Consider the following 24,525-nt stretch of genomic DNA (forward strand, 5'->3'; position numbering starts at 1 on the left):
CTGTCAACCAGGGTAAAGATAAAGATATATCCACATAATAGATTACTGCCCACGATAAAGAACAATGAGCTAGCTATGCATGTTCCTAATCCCAGCAATTTGGGAGGCTGAGGCAGGAGGATCACAAGTTTTGGGCCAGCCTCAGCAATTTAGTAAGACCCTATCTCAAAATAAAAATAAAAGGGTAGGGGATGTAGTTCAGTGGTCGAGCACCCCTGGGTTCCATCTCAGTACTCCTGAAGGGGGGGATAATGAGCTCTCGAACACTTTATATTCCAGAACAAACGCATCTCCACTGGCAGAAAGCAGAACAGGGATTTCACAGGACTTGGGCTCAGGGTGAGGGGAACGAGTGAAGTCTGGGTGGAGGCGGGAATTGTTCTCAGTGCTTTTATTGGGACGGTGCTTACACACAGGAACATATTTGCCCAGCTCACTGACTATTGTGCTGAGTGAGACGAGCCACAAGGATCAATACTATACAATCCACATATTTGTGCGGCCAGAGTAGTCAAGTTCAGAGACAGAGGGGAGAGCTGTGGCAGAGGGACAGGGGAGGGAGAGCCGGGAGGCAGTGTTCAATGCATGGAGTTTCAGGGTCAGATGATGAAAAAGTTCTGGAAATAGATAGGACTGGTGCTTGCACAGGGTGTGATAGACTCAATGCCACTTAAAAATAGTTAAAATGGGACCAGGGCTGGGGCTCAGTGGCAGCGCACTTGCCTAGCATGCGTGAGGCGCTGGGTTTGATTCCCAGCACCATATAAAAATGAATAAATTAAAGATATTGTGTCCAACTACACTGAAATCCCGAAAAGCAACTAAAAAAATAAAAAATAAAAAACAGTTAAAATGACAAACTTCACATTACATACATTTACCACAATAAAAAAAATCTAAAAAAAACCCTCATCAGCCTGTATACTTTAAGAGTGTGTGTGTGTGTGTGTGTGTGTGTGTGTGTGTGTTACTGGGCATTGAACCTTGAACCCAGGGGCACTCTGTTCCTGGACTACATCCCCAGTCTTTTTTTTTTTTTCCCTGAGCCAGTGTCACTGAGTTGCCACACTGTCCCTGAATTTGTGGTTGTCGTGTGGCGCGTCTCTCTGGCAGCCTGGGTGTGCCGCGCTTGGAGGCGGCGACACTAGGTGCGGAGAGAACACGGACCTCGGTTCAAATCCTGCCTCTGCCAGTTACTACTGTCCTCAGCTCCACCGGACCTCCGTGTCCTCCTAAATCAACGGGCCTCGGGCCGGGACTAATCTCAAGTTCAACGTGCGAACACCCCTGGGGGCAAATGGTGGGCCGTCGGTGGTTGTCACGGTCACGGACGCTGCGGGCTGCGGGGGGCGCACCAGGCCGCTGGCCGCGAGGTGGCGCCCGGCGGGCTCCTCCAGCCAGCAGCCGCTGCGGGGCGGTGGACAGGGCTCCGGGAGGGGGACGAGGGGGACGGGGTGCAGGCAGGGCGGAGGCTGCGCGGGAGACGGCGTCCCAGGGTCGCACCCTCGCGCCCAGCGATCTAGAGCAGGCAGCGGGAGGGGAGGGTCCTCCACTGGACACTTCGGCGGCGATCGGTCCCGCGGTGGGTCTTTCAAAGCTCACGGTGGTTGGGCAGCCCTGGAAGGTCCCCGGCCCTGGCCACCGTTGATGCTTCCCTAAGCCCACTTTGCAGATAGGAAGACCGAGGCACGCGGCGTCACGTGACCTCAGCCGCTCGGCAGTGGACAGCCGAGAGGGGGCGGTCGGCCCTCTGCTCCCGCCCCGGCTGCCCCCGTGATCCCACCCCCAACAGTCCTCCCTCCCGGGCGCTGGACCTCCCCGCCCCCGCTCCCGGTTTCCTTGTCAAAACTTCCTGCCTCGCGCGGCCCAGTCCCCACCCCCTTCCTGCCCGCGCCCCCAGCGCCCCTCCCCGCCCGCCCTGCGACGGCCAGCGGCTCCCAGCCGCTCCCGCTGGAGGCTGGGGCTCGGCCGCGACCCTCGCCAGCCTCAGACGCTCGGTCCTCCTCCCCACCAGGACGGCGGACAGACGGGGTCCCCGAGGCAGGTGAGTGACGGGCGGGGGAGGCCTGATGGCCGAGGGCCACCTGCCCCCGGGAAAGGGCATGTGGACTCCGAGGCCCCCTCCCAGGCTGGAGACCCCTGGGCGGACAGTGGGGAAAGAAGGGGGAGGCAGTGGAGAGGGGCTCAGGAGCTGATGGGGGCGTCCACTCTAATGAAACGCAAGTGGAAAGAAATGCTGTGGAGACCGCTCCTCAGGGGACTTGGGGGACCAGGGACAGTCCCCTGTCTCTGTCTGGGGGTAGCAGGTCCTCTCCTTTGCTCAAGAGAAGTGCAGCCCTGAGAGCCCCACACAGCAGTGGAGGCCACCCGGGTCGGAATCTGGAATCTGTGCCTCTGTTGCCCATTTCTAAAGGGGGACAGTGACAGTGGTGCCGACCCCACAGGGTTGTGAGGGTGAGATGAAGCGTCTCCCACTCAGGACAGAGACTGCTGGCTGCTGTGGCAGTGTACACCTGTCATCTGAGTAGGCTGAGGCGGGAGGATGGCAAGTTTGAGGCCATCCTGAGCAACTTAGTGAAACCTTGTCCCCAAACTAAAAATAAAAAGGTCTGGGGAGTAGCTCAGTGGTGGGGTTTCAATTCCCAGTGTAGCGATAAATAAATACCCAGCTCCTCCTCCTCCTCTCCGGCTTCTTCTTCATCCCCTCTCCTCCTCTTCCTCTTTTTGGCACTGGGCATTGAACCCGGGGAGGCTCGACCTCTGAGCCACTCCTCAGTCTTTTTTATTTTTTTATTTTGATTCTGGGTCTCACTAAGTTGCTCAGGCTGGCCTCAAACTTGTGATCCTCCTGCTTCAGCCTCCGGAGGAGCTGAGGCCCCTCTGATGGGCTCACCATTTATTATCAGTGCTGCGTTTCTCCCAGCAGGGAGAAATGCCCAAGGGGTGCAGGGCAGGGACGAGGTTTGAAGATCCCAGACTGTCACCTCTTTGCCATCCGTGAGGACTTGGAAGTCCCTCGGTGGAGGAATCTGGAGCCTCGGGAGCTCCTGGGAGGATGATCTGGGCAGAGCTGGAGCCAGGGGTAGGGGTGGTGAGTGGTGGCGTGGTCCCCAGGGCCCAGGCCTCAGCAAAGCCATCCCTCACCTCCTGCCCCCATTTCTAGCTCCCAGTTGTGCGCTCTGGGCTCCTCTGCTCTGGCCTTTAGGAATGGCCTCTCCTGGGCTGGACCGTGACCCCAGTCCCCTGGGATGGGAACAGCTTGTGCTGGGCTGAAGTTCCCAGGCTCAGCCAGGCCTCCGCTCCTCCAGGGAGGACTGGACAAGGGGTCAGCTCTTAACCCTGGATCACGCTGGGCTTTCGGGGGTCGGGAGGCTGTCCTCGGAACCCCGCCCCTGCCGACCCTCTGGGTTAGCGCCCTTGGGTGCACACATGTGGGCCAGGGCGCTGCCTGCCCTCTGGCCTCTCCAGTCCCTCCCAGCCTCTGCTCTCGGGCTTCGGAGGCTTCCCAGCGGCCATATCTCCCTGCAGCTGGGTCAGACAGACGCGCCTTCCTTTTTCCCTCTGCTGGGAGCGGAGGGGAGGGTTGGCATCTGTTTCCCCACTCCACCCCCGTTCCCTATCAGGCTTCCCCAGAAGAGGAAGCTTGCTCCCCAGGCAGCCCCAGGCACCTGCGGGAAACCTGGAGAGGGAGAGAGCGCTGCTGCCTCCCGCCATGGCACATACCACCAGGCAGGGGGCTGAGGCCAGGCAGGGCCTCCAAGACCTCCCAGCCTCTCCTCTGGGGAGGGTGGTGGCTCCTGGCACCTAACCCTGGGGAGAGGCCAGCATGAAAGGGAAGAAGGCAGAGGAGAGAGAAGACAGACATAAATATCCAAACAGAGGCACATGCTCAGGGGCAGAGACAGAGGCGTAGTAGACTCAGGGCAACAAACCCACTGGACCCAGAAGACACAGCAGAGATGCAGCCATAGAACAGAACGTAGTAAACCTAGTTCAAACCCCGCCCTACTCCAGGTTAGCTGTGTGGCTTTGGTCAAATTACTTAACCTTTCTGGGATTCCCCGCCTTCCTCTCCTGGATGATGGATTGATTGCTTCCTTTGATTGAACCCAGGGACACTCTACCACTGAGCTACCTCCCCAGCTCTTTTCAGTTTTAAGACAGGGTCTCCCTGTGTTGCTGAGGCTGACCTTGAACTTGTGATTCTCCTGAGAGTTGCTGGGTGACAGTTGAGTGCCACCTTTGGGTTATTTAGCTCTAAAATTGGTGGCATACTCGCACCTGCTGTATACCATTGTCAAGAAAAGTAAAAGGAAGCATCTAGCCCGAGGGGCACATTTATCCAGCGTGGCAATTACCCACCTGCACGTGGCAGGGTGGGGGGTCCTAAGAGAAACACCTGTGTGGGGGCCCAGGCCCCTGCTGCCGTCACCCACCCCGCCCTATGGAGCAGCATCTGGGTTCTAGAGGTGTGAACAGTGAGGGGACATTGTCCCGGGGCCTGGAGGCTGAGGGTGAGGGTTTGAGCCACGTGCTACACCCCCTGCCTCCAGGTGACTCAGTGCCTTGCACCACATACTCATCCCCAAGGAACTTGGAGGCCAGCCCTGAGGAACTCCTGCCCGAGGTCACAGGGCAGGTCTGGAGCGTTCTTTTGTCTAATAATGATGGAATTCTTTCTGAATTCCACCTTTCATCTTCTGGCCAATGGTATACCTCGCTGTCTTTTTGGTACCAAGGACTGAACCCTGGGGCGATCTATCACTGAGTAACATTCCCAGACAGTTTTAGTTTTGCTAAATTTTGAGACAGAGTCTCACTAAGTTGCTTAGGGCCTCACTAAGTTGTCTGCTGGCCTTGAATTTGTGACCTCACCTGCCTAAACCTCCCCAATTGCTGGGGTTACAGGGTGTGACCACCCAGCCTCTTCACACAAATGTTTAGTTGCTACTTGCTTGGATCCCGGCACCCAGCAGGTTGGTGCTCGTGGGTGCTGGGGATATGGTGGTGAAGAAGACTGAGAAGCGTCCTGTCCCCAGGGAGCCGTAGCCCAGTGGACAGACAGACCTCAATAAAAACATTGTAGTAAACTGAGTGCAGGGCACCTACTTATAATTCCAGTGATTCAGGAGGCTGAGGCAGGAGGATCACAAATTTGAGGCCGGCCTGGGCAATTAGGCAATAAAAATTAAAAAGCGCTGATAAGAAATTAAAAAGTAGCGTAGTGGTAGTGGCACCTGAATTCCATGCCCAGACCTGCAGACGCCAACAGAACAAAACCTGTCATGGCTGGGACGGGGTGTGGCTCAGCGGCGGGGCACTTGCCTAGTGTATATGAGATCCTGGGCTTGAACCCAGCACCACAAGCAAAATCCAGCATGGCTCGTAGGATGGGAGCTGGGAGGAGACATCAGCCCACGAACAGAGCTCGGAGAGGAGAGAGATCTGCAAGGCAGTGTATGTGTGTGTGTGTGTGTGTGCATGCGTGCGTGCACATGCGAGTTCCTGAGGATTGAACCCAGGGCCTCGTGCATGCTAGGCAAATGCTCTGCCATGAGCCACTTCCCCAGCCCTGAGGGACTGCAGCCTGGTGCAAAAGCAGCTGCCACAGGTGGGATTTATCCTTCAGTCACTCAGTCCCCAGCCCTGGGTGCGCCAGGCAGTGAACTCCTGGGGATGCTGGGTTATTTCCACCTGCCCCTAGTGCAGACTTTGGTGAGGTTTGGAGAAGTGTCGGGTTTGGAGCCAGCCCCAGGGCACAGCTAGGGGACAAGGCTCCAGAGATCCTCTGGACTGCAGGGTCCATGTTGGTCGGGAGCCTACAAGAAGGCCTTGAGCGTGGGGAGGAACGGAGGAGGTTTGAGCCAGTGAAGGTGGGGATCTTCTTGAAGAGGCTGGGGAGGGACCTGGGCATTCAGGGGGCAGTGGGGACATTGCATAAAGGTCCCTGTGTGGTGAGAGGCGTGTGGGAGCCGCATGCTGTCCAGTGTGTTGGGAGCAGAGAGCTAGACCATAAAGCTGGATCTTGGGCTGCCTTTCCTGTGATGGGAGCCACGGAAGGTGGTAGAGGGAGGCAGTGACCAGAATAACGTGGTCCTTTCTTAAGATGATCTAGGAATGGCGGTGAGCAGGGTGGGTCAGAGGTCCTCGCCTTTGGGCAAGTCATCTGACCTGTGAGACCCGGACAACAATCACCAGCACCTTCCTGGGTGGTGGCGAGGGTTGGGACTGGCACTGGCGCCAACCTCCAATAGACGGTTGGTGAATCAGAATCCCTGCGATTTCCTGATGAGTAAACAGGTCAGACTGGGGACCCTCGAGCTTCTGTTTCCTGAGCCACCGAGAACACAAGGCCAGCTCTGGAGCCCTGCTGCCTCCCGCCGGCCTCTGCACGCGCGCGGGCTTCCTGTTCTTCCATCCGCCAGACATGCCTGGCGTGCGGAGCGCCCAGCCCTGCTGGACACGGAGGAGCGCTGTGCTTGTGTGTATGGCGGTGTGCATGTGGGGACTGGGTGGCGTGTGGCCCGGAGCAGCCTGGGCAAAGCAAAAGCCAGGTACTAAGCAGCTCAGTGAGACCCTGTCTCTAAATAAGACACAAAATAGGGCTGGGGGTGTTGCTCAGTGGTTAGTGCCCTGAGTTCAATCCCCGGTAACCCCCACCCCGCAAAAAAAGGCAAAGAGCCTGAGTCTCTGTTCCAGAGTGGTCACCGGAATCGTGACCCCAAACTTGCCAGATCCTGGGAGATGTGAGGGGCCTCCTTTATGCAGACCAGTTTGAGGCTCAGCCAGCTTGAGTGGTGTAACCGGGGTCACGGAGATTGTGAGGGACACAGACAGGAGGAGGACTTTTGGACTACAAGGTGGGGTGGGGGAGAGGCAGAGAAGAGGGAGGGGGGAGTGGGAAGGGGGCTGGGGGAGCAGGATCCGGGAATCCTGCCTCTCAACTGTCTCTGGCTTCAAGCTGCCCCTGGCCGGCAGCCCATCATTCTGGGGGATCAGGTTCTCGGGGAGCCTGGCCCCCTCCTCCCACTTCCTTTCTCTGCATCAGCATTTTCAGCTCCTTTCTGTTCCCGGATCATCCTGGGGGTTCTTCAGAAAAAAAAAAATAGAAATAGTTTTTCCTGGAATTAATACCCAGAGGGCATAACAGCACCAAAATGGGTGGGGGAGCGGGGGCCATGCTGGGCGATGGAGCAGGAGGGGCATGGAGGGTGTCATTGAGGGGACAGTCCATGTTAGGGAGCTGTACATACTATCTATTGGTTCCAAGTACGTTATCTATATTATCTCATTTAATCTGCACAACAGCCCTGCAGAGGAAGTACTATTAGCCCGTTTTATAGACCAAGCTGGAGTTGACACCTATGTTGGAAACAGGAAGAGAGCAGCGGAGGGACACAGAGCTCCGAGGTCATCCTGTGCTCCATGTTTCCCAGAGCTGGAAGGGAGCCCATGGGGAAGTCCCTCCTGCTGTGTCCACTCCATCAGCCCCACTTGCTGCTTTCTATGGACAGTAGTGCTTTTGCTGCACGGCCTGTAATCCCAGGTGAGCGAGGAGGAGCTCAAGTTCAAGGCCAGCTTCAGAAACCTGGCAAAACCCTGACCCCAAATGAAAAAGATTAAAAGTGCTGGGGGTGTGACTCCAGTGTTAGATGTCCCTGGGTCCAGTGCTGCAGGGGAAGAAAGAGAGAGGGAGGGAGGGAGGGGAAGGGGGAGGGAGGGAGGAGGTGGACCCCCATGCACAGGAACTCCAGCCTGCTCCCAGAGGCCCCAGACTCATTTTCCTTCTCTCTGGGGCACAGTAAGGATGGAGGGGCTCCCCACGGCGGGGGGGAGGGAACTGGAAGAGCGGGGAGGGGAGCTGGGTTGGGCCCGCGTGGGCTTGCAGGCTGCGGGCAGGGCCTGGGACCTCAGGGCTGGCTGGGAGCCCAGCCGATTTGCATGTGGAGGTGGAGGAGACAGAAGTGGCTCTTGACAGCGCACACACTGCAGTTCCCACGCCTCTGATCCCCTTCTCCTGGCAGCCCCCAACCCCTCCCCTTCTCCTGTCCACCCCCCTGCCAGCTCCCCACTCCCATAGCTGGGGCTATGAAAAAGGAGACACAGAGCTTTCCCTGTCTCGCCTTAGGAAAGACCTGAACCATCTGCCAGAAGCCTGGGGTTGGATCCCAGCTCTGATGCTAGTGGCTGTGTGGCCTTGGGCAGGTTTCTTACCCCTGCTGGGCCTGCTTCCTCATCCCTAAAGTCAACAGCAGTACATACCACCAAGGGGGGCAAGCTTTATTTTAAAATCTATTTAGTACTGGGGATCGAACCCAGGGGCACTCTACCACCGAGTGCATCCCCAGAGCCACATTTTTTTTTTTTTGGTACTGGGGATTGAACCCAGGGTGCTTAGCCACGGAGCCACATCCCCAGATCTTTTTATTTTTTATTTAGAGACAAGGTTGCTTAGGACTTGCCAAATTACTGAGGCTGGCTTTGAACTCACAATCCCCCTGCCTCGGCCTCCCCAGCCACTGAGATTACAGATGTGTGCCACCATGTCTGGCTCCCAGATTTTTAAAGATTATATATTTTGGGGGTACCGGGAATTGCACTCAGAGGCACTAACCACTGAACAACATCCCCAGCCCTATTTTGTATTTTATTTAGAGACACGGTCTCACTGAGTTGCTTAGCACCTCGCTTTTGCTGAGGCTGGCTTTGAACTCTCAACCCTCTTGCCTCTGCCTCCGAGTTGCTGGGATTACAGACATGCTCTACCACGCCCGGCCCCTTTTTATTTTTTGAGACAGGGCGTCACTAAGTTGCCCAGGCTGGCTTTGAACTTGCGATCCTCCTGCCTCAGCCTCCCCAGTGGCTGGATGACTGCTTTAAACGTGATGATTCAGGCAAATCGCTCAGCACCCTGCCTGTCCCCACACAGGAAAGGATACATGGGGTCACCTTTAGTTTTGTTATGAGAGAGGTCTAGTGGACGATGGGGTTGAGTGGGGGAGGGGGCTCTGTGGGGGAGGAGGGGGGCCTGCAGTGGGCAGTGTACTGAGGCCCCCAGGACAGAGCAGGCAGGGAGCTGGCGTTGGGTGACGAACCCCCTGAGGGGATGTGTGGTCACACCAGGCCCCATGCTGCCCAGGCTGGAAGGGGGCTGGGGGAGCCTGGGACAGGACCTCAGGTGCCCAGTCCCTGGGAGCAAAGGCTCCAGTGGAACCCCCCCTGGGCTCTGGTCTGGCCTGTGCTCCCTCCTCAGGGCGGGAAGGTTTCGGCCAAGCCCTTCCTCTCCCTGCCAGGACCCCCATCTCCCCCTTCCCTCCCCCGTGGCCACCCACTGGCCTCCTTTGACACCACCTTGGCTCCCAGCCCTGGGCTCTGAAGCTGATTTCTCCCCCGCACTCAGCCCCACCCCGAAGACCTTGGAGAGGCAGATCTGGCCACCTGTGGCCAGCCAACCTCCCAGTCGGCTCCCGGCCACCCTGCTCCATGCCGTGTCCTCTGTGGGTCCATGTGGGAGCCCCCAGGTGGACTGTTTCTTCAGGAACACTGGCTGGGGGCTAGGGCTGATGTGAACAGGGAAGGATTTTTCTGGGCTTGGCCTCTTGGCTACATGTACCTCACCTTAAGTCCTTCCTTCCTTGGGCTTTGCCCCCCCCCCCCATGGCTCTGGGGACAAATTCAGGGCAGAGGTTAAGTCCAGGGAGGCCCTATATGGCTTAGGAGATGAGGGTTACTTGGGGACAGGGGTGACATCCTGGCTCCAGATAGATTGAGCTCCAATCTGAGGACAGGAGCCCTGGCCAGGGCCAGGGCTGGGGTGTGAAGACCAGGACAGAGTGGAGATGTGTGGAGGGTTAAGGGGCCTGTCCATGGGGACCTGCCTGCTGAGAACCCTTGGGGGACATGGGGAGAAGGTCAGCTGATACTGGCCAGACTGAGCCCTGGAGGGGGGCGCTGGAGAGAAGGGACAGTTTGGGGATATGTAGGGTGATGTAGGTGCCCTGGGTGGACTGTGAGGGACATCTGACTATGGCCTGGGGATTGGGCACAGGTCCGATTCCCCCACCTGAGTGGGCCACAGTGCCACTAGAAGGCCAGCCCTGCCCTGCCCCTGTGCTCCACCCTCACACCAGGGTGGTGGGAGATGCAGCGTCCCCACCCCACCCCATCGTCCCTGTCTCCCACATTCCCCGCCAGGCTCTATTTCCTGTTTTCAGGCTCTACATCCCCAGTGCTGGGATCTCCCTGGACATCCCCTGCCCACCCACTCCTCCCTGCCAAGTTCCTACTAGGCCGCTGCCCCATCTGAAATCCGTGGGCCCCACCGGGTGAGCTTCTTGGGGACCGAGAGAGGATGGGAAAAGCACCGGGAAGGCTAAGAGGTGGACACTGGCCCTGGGGGAGGTGTGAGGGGCAAGGTGACCTGTGTGAGAGGGCCACAGTGCCCCTGTGTGACTGGAGGGGGAGGGTGGAAATTGGCCCTGCAGGGTGGGAACCTGGGAGTGGGCCCTGCTCTAGATGAGGATGAGGTCCGACTGCTGGCGGATCGGGAGGAGCAGGGTTAATGGAGGCCTAACCAGACCCAGACCTGCAGGGAAGGGGCCTCGTGACTGGAGCCGAGCAGGCTGTGGGGTCCCTGGAAGTGTGTGGGTGGGGGGCAAGGGGAGGAGCCGGCAGCAGGCATTCCAGAGATACTCAGGGGGGCAGGGGGCCTGCAACCGTGACCTTTCTTCTTGGGAAAATTATAAGCAGATGTTGGAGCCTCAGGGAGTCAGGGCAAGTTTTAGGAACACGGCAAACGGATTCAGAAAGCAGTTCTCCCCCGTTGAGAAGCCCAGAGAGCAGATCCATCTGAAGTCCTGATCCTCTTCCAACCCACTGGGCGAGGCCAGGGTGGTGGAGATGGAAGGGAGCCTGTTTCCCAGTGATGGCCCGGCTGTCGGAGGAGGTGGGGCTCAGCTCTCCCCTGATCGGAGGCCAGTGTGGGGATCTCCCGGGTTTAATGCCTAGAGTTGGGGGCAGGAGTATGTTGGCAGATGTTTCACAACTGGCTTTAGGGGCAGGGAATTGGCCTTGGTGAGGTGGTGCCCTGGGTAGACTGTGAGGGACATCTGGCTATGGCCTGGGGACGGGGCACAGGTCTGATTCCCCCACCTAAGTGGGCCCAGTGGTATAAATACCCCTGCTCCCCATGCCTGAATTCAAGCTACTAAGGGGACATCACTGAACTTGGAGTTGGGAAGAGATGCACATAATGGCCTCTCTGAGCCCCTTAGGCCCTGTCTCCAGCACACTGGGGGTCTTAAGGTCACCTGGGCCCAGCCCTACTCCCACCCCATATAGCAGGAACCCCCTGACTACGTTTCATCTGAGTGGTTTGGCTTCCACCTGCATATATCCAAGGATGGGGAGCTTACCATCGGGGTAGCCAGTTCCATTACTCAATTGCTCCCTCTGTTGGAAATCTCTCTCTGAGCCCAGCTGCATCCTAGAACTTCCCCTCTGTGGTTCCAGTCTCATATCTTGGTCCCAATAACAAAGTGGTCCGGTGTGCACTGGGCTAGGGGCTGGGGAATCAGACAGAGGGCCCTGGGTCCTCGCCTCTGGAGGTCATGATCAGGGAACAGGCATGAGAATGGCCGTGTCTGGGTGAATGGTCCTGGGGGCTCTAGCAGAGATGGGTGGGGCAGTGGGCCAGTGAGGGTCAGGGAGCCGAGCAGAAAAGAATGGGTGGCATTTGTGCCAGGCCGTGGAAGTTGAGTGCTTCAGGGAGAACGAGGGCTGGGGGAAGCAAATGATGAGCTAAGACCTGGAGGCCTGGGTGTGGTCCCCACCCAGGAGTAGGATCCAGGGGAACTGGAGCCCTGCAGGCACAGGGCCAGAGGCCCAGAGGCCACCGGCTGGCTCTCCTGCATGCCCACTGCCCGGATCTCTGCAGACGCTGTCCCCCAGGCTGCTACTGTGCCCTCTCCTGCTGACACTGGCTCTGATGCAGGCTCTGCAATGTTGCCACCTCTGCGGACCCTCCTTCTCCTGGCCCTAGGCCTGGGACTGGCCAGGACGCTCAGCTCCAGTGATCCCAATGCCTGCAGCTTCTGGGAAAGGTGAGGGCTCTGTGCCTTTTAATACCAAGCCCAAGCCCCCTGATGGTCCCTAAGGGTCCCTGGCTCCTGCCCTCTCTTTCCGTTTCTGCTCTCTCTGCTCCCCTCTGTGGCCTGTCTCGGACCCCTTCCCCATCTCTGACCTCACCTCAGTCTCATTTGTCCCCTCTCAGACTCTGTCCTTTCCTTATATCCTCCCTGGGTCCCCGTGGGAGGTCCGCGACAGGACGGGGCGCAGGGGGGAGCCTTTCACTGTGGACCAAGCAGAGGGCTGACCCTGGGGAATGAAGAGGGACAAGGCTGGGAAACAAGAGCCAGGGCAGAATTTAGCCAGAAATGCTTCCACCCAACACCATCAGCTGGGCGGGCAGCTCAGGCCCAGCTCGGTCCTCCCTTATAAGGAGGGGGAGGAGAGAGAAAGGGTCCGTGGGTCTCATCCGATAGGGTGTCAGGGGAGCTCCGATGGGCGGGGCCCCAGGAATATTCCAAGTCTGGGAGGAGCCTCTGCAGGTGAGAGGTGGGGCAGGGTGAGGGTCCCATTCTTGGTTTGGGGAGCAAGTCTAAATGTTGGGGTGTTGATTCCTACTATGGCCAAGCCCTGGCCCCCGATTCCCTCCTTGCCTTGCCCCCTGACCTGTCCTTCCTGTCAGCTTCACTACGACCACCAAGGAGTCGCACTCCCGCCCGTTCAGCCTCCACCCCTCGGAGCCCTGTGACAGGCCCTGGGAGGGCCCCCAAACCTGCTCCCAGCCCACGTGAGTGCCCCTCTCCTCCACAGGCAGGTGGCCTGCCCGGGTCTCTGCCCTGGTCTGGCCCCTGCCCCCACCCCCGCACCCCTATTCTCTTCTTAGAACCTTTAGGGTTCAGAGGACACTTCTGGCCTCAAGGCACCCACTCATTCCCAGCAAGGTGCTCTGGGGTCTGTGCCGAGTGTGTCTGGGCCATAGATGTGTACGTGTGTCCGTGTGAGTGTGTGGTGTGTTGCCTTTTGGGGGGGAGGGGCAAGGAGGAAACATTCGAGGCTCCCCACTCCAAGTGCTGCCCCGGGGTGAGGGTGGGCAGCCTGGCCTCGGCAGGTGCTCTGAAGGTCACCTCCTGGGTTTCCCCAGGGTCGTCTACCGGACTGTGTACCGGCAGGTGGTAAAGACGGGCCACCGCCCGCGCCTGCAGTGCTGCCAGGGCTTCTACGAGAGCAGCGGGACCTGTGTCCGTGAGTCCGTGTTGGCCAGGGCAGTCCAGAATGAGAGGGCGCTGAGCTGACCCTTCTGGATTCTTCTCTGTTCCCACCGGGTGGGGCTACTCCTGTGCCCCTTCAAGTATTCCCCTGTGCCAGCAGCCAGGCAGGAGGTGACAGGGCCCAGCAGAGACTGTCTGGAGATGGAGGCTGTGTTTGCCTTGCCCTGGAGGCCGTTCATCTTCTGGCTACACTGGCAAGACACAGAGCTGGACTTCCAGTTTCAACCTAGCCAAGGAGCTTAGGGTCCCCAGAGTCTTGAGTGGCACCTCCCCTCGTTGCTACTTGACACCTTTATCTCCAGTGGACCTCTCTGTCTGTCCAAACCCCTGAGCAAGCTCTCTCTGCATCTCTGTCTCAGAGCTCTCCTTCTGTCTCTGTGTTTCTCATTGTGTCTCAGGGCCTGGTCTCTGGGTCCTTCTCTGTCTCTTTCTGTTGCTATCTAGCTCTGACTTGTCACCATTCAGTCTCTCCTGCCTGCCTCTGCCCCAGCACCCTGTACCCCCCAAACTGGAACCTGCCCTCCTCTTTCCCCACTTCCCTCAGCCCCAACCCACCACCAGCCCCTGCAGATACTCCTTCCCAGCCTGGCCCAGCCCCGGCCTTGGCCCCTACCCTCTCTCTGACATCATCCATGTCCAGACCCCACCTCAAGACCCCCACCCATTTTCCCAACAAAATTTTAGAAATTTTCACAAAAAGGGACTGGGGAGCCAGAGCCCTGGCATCTTGTCATGTTCTGCCACTGAGTTGCTGCCCTCAGTCCTTCTTTATCCTAGGACAGAACTGGTGGACTATGCATGCCCATAATCCCAGTAATTTGGGAGGCTGAGGCAGGAGGATCTCAAATTCAAAGCCAGCTTCATTGACTTAGTGAGACCCTGACTCAAAATTTAAAAATAATAAACAGAAAGGTCTGGGACTGCAGCTCAGTGTTAGAGCACCCCTGGGTTTAACTCCCAGTACCCCCTCCCACACACAGCACAAAAACAAAACAAACACACAAACAAAAAAACACAAATTGGTGCTTAGAGAAGTGCAGGCCCCTGGTAAGGGAGGAAGATGCGTTGGGAGGAAGGTTCAGAGATGAAAGTTGGGAAGGGCAGGGGGAGAGGCATCTTCTCATCACCCTCATCTCTGCCTCAGCGCTCTGTGCCCAGGAGTGTGTCCATGGCCGCTGTGTGGCGCCCAACCAGTGCCAGTGTGCACCAGGCTGGAGGGGTGACGATTGCTCCAGCGGTGAGTGGCTGGTAACCTCCGAGATGGCCTCCCTACCCGGACACAGGTGCTTTGGACCCCAGGGCAATTCCCGGGAGTCTTTCTGCCTTTTCTGGAGCTGTGGTAGAGGAGATGGGTGTGTGGGGCCCAGGGACACACAGGGCTAGGCTGGGGAAGAGCGTGGCCCCCGGTGATTCCCTTCCATCCTCCTATCCCACAGAGTGTGGCCCCGGGGTGTGGGGGCCTAGGTGTGACAAGCCCTGCGGCTGTGGCAACAGCAGCTCCTGTGATCCCAAGAGCGGGGTATGTTCTTGCCCACCTGGCCTGCAGCCTCCCAACTGCCTTCGGCCTTGTGCCCCTGGCTACTATGGCCCTGCCTGCCGGTTCAGCTGCCAGTGTCACGGGGCACCCTGCGATCCCCAGACCGGAGCCTGCTTCTGCCCTCCAGGGAGAACGGGGTCCAGGTGGGTAATGTGGGGACCAACACACTGAGGGGGTCCCTGGCTCAGAACTGCACACACGTATACGGAGAGACAGGGGACTCAGAGTCCCAAAGCTGGGAGGGAAGTTGGGAGGCCAGGATCCTAATCCTGGGTCTGCCACTCACTAGCTGAGCAACCTTTATCAGATTATTGACTCTTGGGGAGCTTGTCTTCCGACTGCACAGTGGGAGCAGAACTGTCCCTCTGGAGGGCGGCTGTGACCACAGCATGAGATAGCATGTGTGTGGGGGGGGATGGACTTTGCAAGAAGCTGAGGCAGCTGGGGAATCACAGCAGGAGGTGGGGTGGGGGGAGGACAGGAACTGCAGTAGGTCCTGGGGTCCCGCAGAAGGGCCAGCCTGAGAAGGAGAAGCGCATGAGCTTGGGGTGCGTGAGAAGCAACAAATATGCACTCCAGCCTTTGGCTCTGGCTGCCTGCTGGTGTAGGGGTACCTCTGCTATTTCTAGACCCGGAAACCTTTGCTTTCTGCCTCCTGCAGTCCCTGGAGGGAAGGGGGTAGGTGGGACTCCCCAGCAGGGAACAGCAGGTGTGAATCAATGAGGCCCAGGACAGACTTTCCCCCGAGTCAGGGCCTGAGTACAGGTGACCAGCCTTGGAGGAAAGTATGTGGTGGGGGAGGAGTGGATGCTGCTTTCTCTACCTGATCTCACCTGCTCTGATCTCACCTGCTCTGTCCTGCAGCTGTGATGTGTCCTGTCCTCAGGGCACGGCTGGCTTCTTCTGTCCCAGCACCTCTCCTTGCCAAAATGGGGGTATTTTCCAGGACCCCCAGGGCTCCTGCAGCTGCCCACCTGGCTGGATGGTATGAAGGGTGGGTCTGTGGTTATGGGGTGGGAATCTGAGGGGGTCCCTGGCTCCAGAGAGGGTGGGCTCTGGGGACCCTGGAAAAGTGTATGGCAATGAGGGTATCTAGGGGTCCTGTGGCCATGGGGAGCCATCTGGGTACCTGGGGCTCTGCCAACCTCTTACCCCCATAGGGCATCATCTGCTCCCTGCCCTGCCCAGAGGGCTTTCATGGACCCAACTGCTCCCAGGAATGTCTCTGCCACAATGGTGGCCTCTGCGACCGATTCACTGGACAGTGCCGCTGCGCTCCCGGCTACACAGGGGATCGGTTAGTGGCGGGGACATGCGTGGAAGGGGCGGGGGGAGAACCAGGAGGTGGGCGCAGCCAGATTCACTCAGTGTCGTGCTCAGGTGCCACGAGGAGTGCCCAGTGGGCCGCTTTGGCCAGGACTGTGCTGAAACGTGCGACTGCGCCTCAGGCGCCCGCTGCTTCCCGGCCAACGGCGCGTGCCTGTGCGAGCACGGCTTCACCGGGGACCGCTGTGCGGAGCGCCTCTGTCCCGACGGCCGGTACGGCCTCGGATGTCAGTCATCCTGCACCTGCGACCCGGAGCACAGTCTCAGGTGGGCCGCGCACGCGATCAAAGGGCCAGGGAGCCAGAGGGAGAGGTCTTCGAGGATGGAGGGGCCCGAATGACGAACAGCGCCGGGGTGTGGCCAAGTGGGGCACAGATGGCACAGAAGGGAAAAGGGGAGACTCTGGGTGTCGGGGGGCGCCCTGGGCACCCTTCCCTTCCCCAGCCCGGCTCTGGAGACACAGCTTCCCTACTCCGATGACCGTGCCACGTCCCCGCCTCCGCTCACAGCTGCCACCCGATGCACGGGGAGTGCTCCTGCCGCCCGGGCTGGGCCGGCCTCCACTGCAACGAGAGCTGCCCGCAGGACACGCACGGGCCGGGTTGCCAGGAGCACTGCCTCTGCCTGCACGGCGGCGTCTGCCTGGCCGACAGCGGCCTCTGCCGGTGCGCTCCCGGCTACACGGTGAGGCGCGGCTGCGGCCAGAGGGGGGGGAGGCCGCGGAGCCCGGCCTTCACCCTCACCGGCCCGCCCACCCGTTCTCAGGGGCCTCACTGCGCCAGCCTCTGTCCTCCCGACACTTATGGGTTCAACTGCTCCTCGCGCTGCTCCTGCGAAAATGCCATCGCCTGCTCACCCCTCGACGGCTCCTGCATCTGCAAGGAAGGTAAAGGGATGCAGCCTCCCGAAGGGGAGGCTCGAGGGGCGGGGCCGGCCCAGCTCCAGAGGCTGCAGGATAAGGGCGGAGCTTCCTAGGCAGCAGCTGGACTGTGGGAGAGTGTCCGGGCTCTTTCCTTCCGGGAATGTCCACTTCGCTTTCTTCAATCACAGACATCATACTTGCCTTTAAAGGCGCGGGTGAGAATGCCCCTCATCGGTAAATATCTACCCTCTCGTTTATACAGAAACACACAATGGCAACCCCAGGAAGGGCCTCCCAGATCTACCAGGGGTGACAAATGTCAACCTCTGGGCTGATGTTTGCTAGCTATTGAATCTCACAAGCACCAAGTCCCCAGTCCCCACCGTTCCCTATTGGATTCCAGGTGTTTGAGATAACTACTTTAGTTTCCTGATGGGGTCTCTGGAAACATGTGGGTTTGTTTTATGGAAGGGAGCCCCAGACCTCAGGTGGGGTGGTTCCTCACTGAAATCCTTTAGCCTTCTGTTCAGCATCTAGTGTTTCTTATGTTTGTCTCTTGTGCAGTGCCCTGAGTGTCCTCCCTCCCAGCCTCCGGCTCAGCACAGCCGTCTCCCTGATGTGCTTGCTCTGGAGGGGACCTAGGTCCCCACACCCACTAATAGGCTTCTCTCCAGGTTGGCAGCGTGGGAACTGTTCTGTGCCCTGCCCGCCTGGATCCTGGGGCTTCAACTGCAATGCCAGCTGCCAGTGTGCCCATGACGGAGTCTGTAGCCCCCAAACTGGTGCCTGTACCTGCACCCCTGGGTGGCACGGGGCCCGCTGCCAGCTGCCCTGCCCAGTGAGTGCTCACAGCCTGCTGCCTTGGGGAGGGGCGGGCAATGGCCTCTCCAGCTGACCAGCCTACCCTATCTTCCATTTACTCTTCTAGAAGGGGCAGTTTGGCAAAGGTTGTGCCAGTCACTGTGACTGTGACCATTCTGATGGCTGTGACCCAGTCCATGGATACTGCCAATGCCAGGCTGGCTGGATGGGTGAGTGTTCTAGGTGACCAGGACTCAGGTCTTCTGCAGAGTGGGGGGATGCATCCCATAGGAAATGTGTCTAGAAGAGGGGACATAGAACAGGAGGGGACCCAGACCAGCCTCAACCTACCACTCTCTCACAGGTAACCGCTGCCACCTGCCCTGCCCCGAGGGCTTCTGGGGAGCCAACTGCAGCAATACCTGCACCTGCAAGAATGGAGGCACCTGCGTCCCTGAAAGTGGCAGTTGTGTGTGTGCACCTGGATTTCGAGGCCCCTCCTGCCAGAGACGTGAGTCTCCCCACCACCCTCTCCTGACCACAGCAGGGTACCTTGCAATGCCAGATAACAGAAGCCCCCACCCTGTCCTTCTTGGTCTCTTCCTCTGACTCCATCATCAGGACAGTTGGTACAGCAGGAGGGAGGGAGGGAGACAGTGGGGTCAAGGGTTGATTGGTCGGTTGACACCTGCCCTCAACCACTATGCACCCCTTTTCTCAGCCTGCCCACCTGGCCGCTATGGCAAACGCTGCGTACCCTGCAAATGTAATAACCACTCCTCCTGCCACCCCTCGGATGGGACCTGCTACTGCCTGGCTGGCTGGACGGGCCCTGACTGCTCCCAGCGTATGTTGCAGCCTGTGTGCCTGAGCGTGTGTGTGCGTGCTGAGCAGGTGGGCTGAGGATGGGTGGTCTCTGTTTCCCTGCTCCTGGGAAGAGCATATGTTTCTCTGGAGCCATGCCGATTCAGTTATTTATAGGAACAATATAAGTGAATATTTACTGGGCATCACCTACATGGTGGGTATTGGTTCTAGGCTCTGAGGATGCATCAAAACAGATCAGGAGAAAAAATTCCCTGCCCTTTGGCACAAGAAGCCTGGAAAGAGCAGTATTCTATGGGAGCAGGGGAAATCCTAAACTCAAGGTGGGGCATGCTTTCCGCCCCCCTCTTATTTATTTATTTTGGTACCAGGGATTGAACCCAGGGGTGCTTTACCACTGAGCCACATCCCCAGCCCTTTTTAATCATTTATTTTGAGACAGGGCCTTGCTAAGTTGCTGAGGCTAGCCTCAAACTTGGGATCCTCCTGCCTCAGCCTCCCAAGTTGCTGGGATTACAGATGTGTGCCACCACGTCCAGCACTATTTGCACATTTAAGTTTACCTTTATTTATTTATACGTGGTCTCTTTCCCACATAAGTATATGAAGATGATCATGGAAAAAACTAGTTTAAAAACAAGTAAAGCAAAAGGAGAAGTAAGAGGCTGCTGCCTTTGAAAAAGGCTGGATTGAGCTTCCCAGCAGTCAGGGTAAAAAAAGCTCAGTAACAACTATTTATTTACATCAGATACACAAAATTAATGCATCAAGCCAATTAAGGTGGCACACATCTGTAATCCCACCAATTTGGGAGGCTGAGGCAGGAGGATCACAAGGTCAAGGTCAGCCTCAGCAATTTAGTGAGACTCTGTCTCAAAATAAAAAAAAAAAATAAAAATGGCTGGGGTGGTGTAGCTCAGTTGTAGAGTGCCCTGGGTTCCATCCCCAGTACCAATCAAAAACTCCCTCCACCAAAAAAATCCATGAAATATGATGGACATTACTTCCTTTTTATGTTGAAACAAAACAAAGCAGTTAATCATATAATCCCAGTGGCTCCAGAGGCTGAAGCAGGAGGATCAAAAGTTTGAGGCCAGCCTCAGCAATTTAGTGAGTCCCTAAGCAACTTAGTGAGAGATAAAAAAATAAAAAGAGCAGGGATGTGCCTCAGTGGTTAAGCACCCTTGGGTTTAATCCCCAGTACCAAAAAGGTGGAGGAGGAGGGGGAGGGGAGGGGGAGGGGGAGGGGGGAAGGAAGAAGAAGAACCCTAACAACAAAACCCACCATGCCCAGAGCTACGCAATCCAGCCAACCCCGCCGGGGCTCCTTGTTTACGAATGGCTATTAGATAGCCAAGTGAGATGTTGGGTGGGTGGGTGGGTGGATGGGCACAGGGTCTGGAGCTCACTGGAGGGATGGGACTGCAGACAAACATCCGTGAGTCATCCCTGTGTGCCGCTCAGAGCCTGAGTGTCTCCCTGGGGACCAAGGCTGACCTAAAGACTTCAGTAATGCTGGGGGCTGAGACCACATCCAGGAGCGGATGACCCCAGCCCACTAGACAGGCCCCTTGTCTCCTGCAGTATGCCCTCTAGGCCACTGGGGAACCAACTGTGCCCAGGCCTGCCAGTGTCACCATGGTGGGACCTGCCACCCCCAGAATGGAAGCTGCATCTGTGCCCCAGGCTGGACCGGACTCCGTTGCTTGGAAGGTACCAACAGAAGGGGTACCGTGCCCATGCCCTTGCCAAACAGGAGGCCAAGTTACTGACCTCCTGCTCCCATGATCCGGTTTGCTCTGGCTCCCTCCCCAGGCTGCCCCCCAGGGATGTTTGGTGCCAACTGCTCCCAGCCATGCCAGTGTGGTCCAGGAGAGAGGTGCCACCCAGAGACTGGCGCCTGTGTGTGTCCCCCAGGGCACAGTGGTGCACCTTGCAGGATTGGTGAGTTCCTAGCCCCTCATACCCCCTGTCCCCAGGGAACTAGGACTCAGCGCCCTCACCCCTGCCCTCCTGTTGGGCTCCCCTCCCATGCTTGCACCCAAGCTCACCAGCAGGGCCAAGATGCCACTCCAAGTGCTCGTCCCTGTCACACAGGGAGCCAGGAGCCCTTCACCATGATGCCTACCTCCCCTGTGGCCTATAACTCACTGGGCTCCGTGATCGGCATTGCAGTGCTGGGCTCCCTGGTAGTGGCCCTGGTGGCACTGTTCATTGGCTACCGCCATTGGCAAAAGGGCAAGGAGCACCAGCACCTGGCGGTGGCCTATAGCACTGGACGGCTGGATGGCTCCGAGTATGTCATGCCAGGTGAGCTGGCACAGGGCCCCAGAGGAGTGGTGGGCAGAGGGGTGTGGGGCATGACTCCACGGGAGGAGGGGAGGAGGGAGGAGGAAGGACGGGAGATGGGGGAGGCTGAGTTACTGACCTGCTGGGTAGATCAACTCCAGGGCCCCTGGCCCATCTCCCAGCCCGCCTGCACCTGTGTCTGTCCTGCAGATGTCCCTCCAAGCTACAGTCACTACTACTCCAACCCCAGCTACCACACCCTGTCCCAGTGCTCTCCGAATCCCCCGCCCCCTAACAAGGTCAGTGCTGCGGGAGGGGACCAGCCATGGGGGCTGGCTGCAGGCCTGGTTCTCTGGAAAGCCCTGACCTTGTGTGCCCCTCAGGTTCCAGGCAGTCAGCTCTTCGCCAGCCTCCAGGGACCCGAGCGGCCAGGTGGAGCCCACGGGCATGACAACCACGCCACCCTGCCTGCTGACTGGACGCACCGGCCTCTGGACAGGGGTAGGCTCCTGGGGAGGCTCCCCAGCCGGCTGCCCCGTCTGAGGTGTGGGAGGGAGGCTCAGGCCCAGTTCCCCAGGAGCCTGGAGCTGGGGAGGACACCGGAGGCTGGTTGCCAACTGCCTCCCTCTTCTCAGGTGGCAGTCGCCTGGATCGAAGTTACAGCTACAGCCACGGAAATGGCACAGGCCCCTTCTATAATAAAGGTATGAGCCAAGGGGCAGAGAGGGAGGGGCTGAGCTGGGCAGAGGCTCCAGTGATGCCCTCCAGCCTGACTTCTGTCCTCCATACTTAGGGCCCATCTCTGAAGAACAGCTGGGGGCCAGCAGGGCTTCTCTGAGCAGTGAGAACCCCTATGCCACCATCCGGGATCTGCCCGGCCTGCCAGGGGGCCCCCGGGAGAGCAGCTATGTGGAGATGAAAGGCCCTCCCTCAGGCTCTCCCCCCAGGCCTCTCCAGCTCCGGGACAGCCAGAGGCGGCGGCACCCACAGCCACAGAGAGACAGTGGCACCTATGAACAGCCCAGCCCCCTGACCCACGGTGAGCGCTCCCTCTCCCCTGGTGCAGGGCCAAGGAGGTGGGGGTGGCGGGAGAAGGGACAGAGGGAAACCATGGGGAGGCCGCCTGATGGAGCTATGCAAGAGTAAGATGCTTGGGTCAGACTTGGATGACGTTGGGGAAGTCACCTTGCCACTTAGAGCCTGTTCCTCACCTGTGGCCTATCTACCTCAAAGGCAGAAGATGTGAAATGGCGGTTGTATAGCACCTGGGAGGGGGATTTGGGACCCAGAACAGTGGAAGACAAGTCAGGTGACAGAGCATGCTCAGATCCTGCAGGGTGGGCAGGCTGAGGTGGCCTGCCCCCTAGTGGCTGGAGGTGGCACAGCTGGGGATGGGAGGCAGGCCTCTGTCCAGACACCATCCATTTGCTTCTCCATGGGCAGAAGAAGAAGCTGGAGGTGGGAGGATAGAAGTCGGAGGTCAAAAAGCCATCATAGAGGTCAAAAAGCTATCTCCCTCTCATCCTGGTCCCTTGTCTCCAGATCAAGACTCTGTGGGCTCCCTGCCCCCACTTCCTCCAGGTCTGCCCCCCGGCCACTACGACTCACCCAAGAACAGCCACATCCCCGGACACTATGACTTGCCTCCAGTACGACACCCCCCATCACCCCCACTCTGGCGCCAGGATCGCTGAGAAGCCAAGATGGTATGGCAGAGGCCAGCACACCTGACCCTTGCTGCCCAAGGCTGGGACAGCCCTGTGAACCCTGCCAGGAGCAGGGAGTGGACTGGCAGGCCATGGTGTCCAACACTTAATGAAGGAAGTGAATGGTGAGGCAGGAGCCTCCCTCCCAGGTCCCATCCGGGAGACGCTGTTTGGCAGGATGCCTGGTCCCTTTCCCCCCGCTGCTGCTCCGCAAGGCCTCGGGGCCTGTGGACATAAACTGGTGGGTTGAATGTCGTTGGGTGACTCTGATTTCAAAAACAGGTATTGAGTATCATTTCTGTGCACACGTGGGCTGGGCTGTGTGTGTGTGTGTGTGTATGGGTGGGTGGCTTCACAGGGGTACCACTCCCACCCTGGGGTCGTGCCCTCAGGCACTCACCAGGTGGCCAGCAGGCAGCCACCCCACATTAGCTCCAACAGAAGCCTTGCTGCTGGCTCCCGGCATTCACTGGGTGGTTCCTCCATCCTGCTGCGGAAGTACAAGCAGGTGGGCCACTCCTCACCCGCAAGTCGTCATGTCTTCCTGGGTGTCCCTCTGTTTTTTGGGTCAGAATCAGAGCTTTGGAAGGCCTCAAAGGTCCTGCTGCCTGGCCTGTCCCTTCAGCCTCACCCAGAACTGTGCCCACGGTGGTGGCTCTCCTCCAGTTACACCTTTAGGTCTGCTGTCTGCCGTGCCCTGTTCCACCCCAGGGGCTGGCACACCTGCATGCTTTTCTTCCCCCACCTCTTGGCTCCTACTCCTCCTTCACACTCCACCCAGCCCTGGTCTCTCTCCTTTAGAGCATTGATGGCAACTGTCTTCATTCTCCAGGTACCAGCAGAAGGCTTCCAGGGTGCCAAGCACCCTGTTATTTCTTAATGTGTTATTTCCTCATATGGTTATTGGATTAATTTCTGCCTTCCTCACAAGACTGTAAGCTCTCTGAAGGCAAGATTCCTGTTTATGCTCTATATTGGGTCCCCTTGGCACATAGTAGACACTCAATAAATGATTCCCTTTGACTGAGTGGCTGAGTGAATAAAAATACCAGTGACACTTTGGAGAGTATTGACAATGGTAAACTGTTTGTTCTGCAAGTAAATGGGCTGTTTAGGTCCCAGTCTTGCCCAAAGGGTGAACTTCTACAGGGGATGGGCTGGGGTGGAACAGAGGAAGGGGACAGGAAAGTATATACTTCAAGGGGGCCCAGGAGGTGATGATTTGAATTCCAGAATCCAAGGATGTGGTCATCTCATCAACTCATTAGCTGACTGAATCCCCAGGGGTCCGGAAGGCTAAATAGATGGGTTGACAAGAGAAACCCAACCTCACACCCACGGGGCGGGGTCTCTGGGCCCTTTCCGCCAGGTGTTCTCTCCTTATAGGATAGGTAAGCGGACCCAGGAAAGTGGACCTGCTCCCACCATGGACTCTCCCTTCTTTAGTGTCCTCTCACTGCCATGAGCTCTATTATGCCCGTCCAGTCCCTGTTCCTGGGGCTCAATTCCCGGGTACCTTGAGCCCGCCCTATCCCGGGCGCTCTGGTTCGGTGTAGGATCCCTGGGTCTGTCTGCCCTGGCCCCTCTCTCTTCGCAGCGATCCCTCCACGCAGGGTCCTCTAGGGTTCACCTGCGCCTGGCATTGCGCATCCCCCAGGTCCCGCAGTTCCCTTTCTGCTCTAGCCCCGCCCTCCGGACCCAGCGGGCCCCGCCCACCCGACTTTCCCTCCGCCGGCTCGGACCTGCGGCGCCCTCTGCCGGCCGCACTGTGCTCTGCACTGCCCCCGCCGCTCGCCCTCCTGCCGCGCGCGGTTGTCCTGGAGAGGGACGCGAAGGCTCGGCCTC

General features: G+C 58.4%; 1 protein-coding gene across 13 annotated transcripts; it reads left to right on the plus strand.

The window, feature by feature from the left end:
• The first annotated feature begins 1,888 nt into the window (after nt 1-1,888).
• PEAR1 (platelet endothelial aggregation receptor 1) lies at nt 1,889-23,749 on the plus strand. 13 transcript variants are annotated; one of them, XM_081306311.1, is made up of 25 exons: nt 1,894-2,044; nt 7,309-7,546; nt 10,215-10,325; nt 11,936-12,101; nt 12,749-12,853; nt 13,208-13,308; nt 14,479-14,571; nt 14,771-15,014; nt 15,736-15,856; nt 16,032-16,168; nt 16,252-16,464; nt 16,707-16,881; nt 16,963-17,083; nt 17,734-17,897; nt 17,988-18,090; nt 18,225-18,371; nt 18,582-18,707; nt 20,270-20,398; nt 20,501-20,629; nt 20,732-20,995; nt 21,185-21,273; nt 21,358-21,475; nt 21,610-21,678; nt 21,768-22,013; nt 22,517-23,749. In XM_081306311.1, the coding sequence occupies exons 4-25, from the start codon at nt 12,001-12,003 to the stop codon at nt 22,666-22,668; spliced, it is 3,147 nt and encodes a 1,048-aa protein (XP_081162437.1). In that variant the 5' UTR covers nt 1,894-2,044; nt 7,309-7,546; nt 10,215-10,325; nt 11,936-12,000; the 3' UTR covers nt 22,669-23,749. The 13 variants fall into 13 exon arrangements, with proteins under 13 accessions (XP_081162431.1, XP_081162439.1, XP_081162437.1 ...); XM_081306312.1 differs by having other exon boundaries at nt 11,993-12,101; XM_081306308.1 differs by lacking the exon at nt 10,215-10,325.
• Nucleotides 23,750-24,525: the final 776 nt, after the last annotated feature.

Source organism: Spermophilus citellus (genome assembly GCF_964194105.1).
Source record: "Spermophilus citellus genome assembly, chromosome: 9".
NCBI lineage: Eukaryota > Metazoa > Chordata > Mammalia > Rodentia > Sciuridae > Spermophilus > Spermophilus citellus.

Coding starts and splice junctions, on each gene's coding strand:
- PEAR1 (XM_081306308.1), top strand. CDS start 7,426: ATGTTTCCCAGAGCTGGAAGGGAGCCCATGGGGAAGTCCCTCCTGCTG. Junction 18,708..20,269: donor GGGCCCTGACTGCTCCCAGC/GTATGTTGCAGC, acceptor TGTCTCCTGCAG/TATGCCCTCTAGGCCACTGG. Junction 21,476..21,609: donor GCACCGGCCTCTGGACAGGG/GTAGGCTCCTGG, acceptor CCCTCTTCTCAG/GTGGCAGTCGCCTGGATCGA.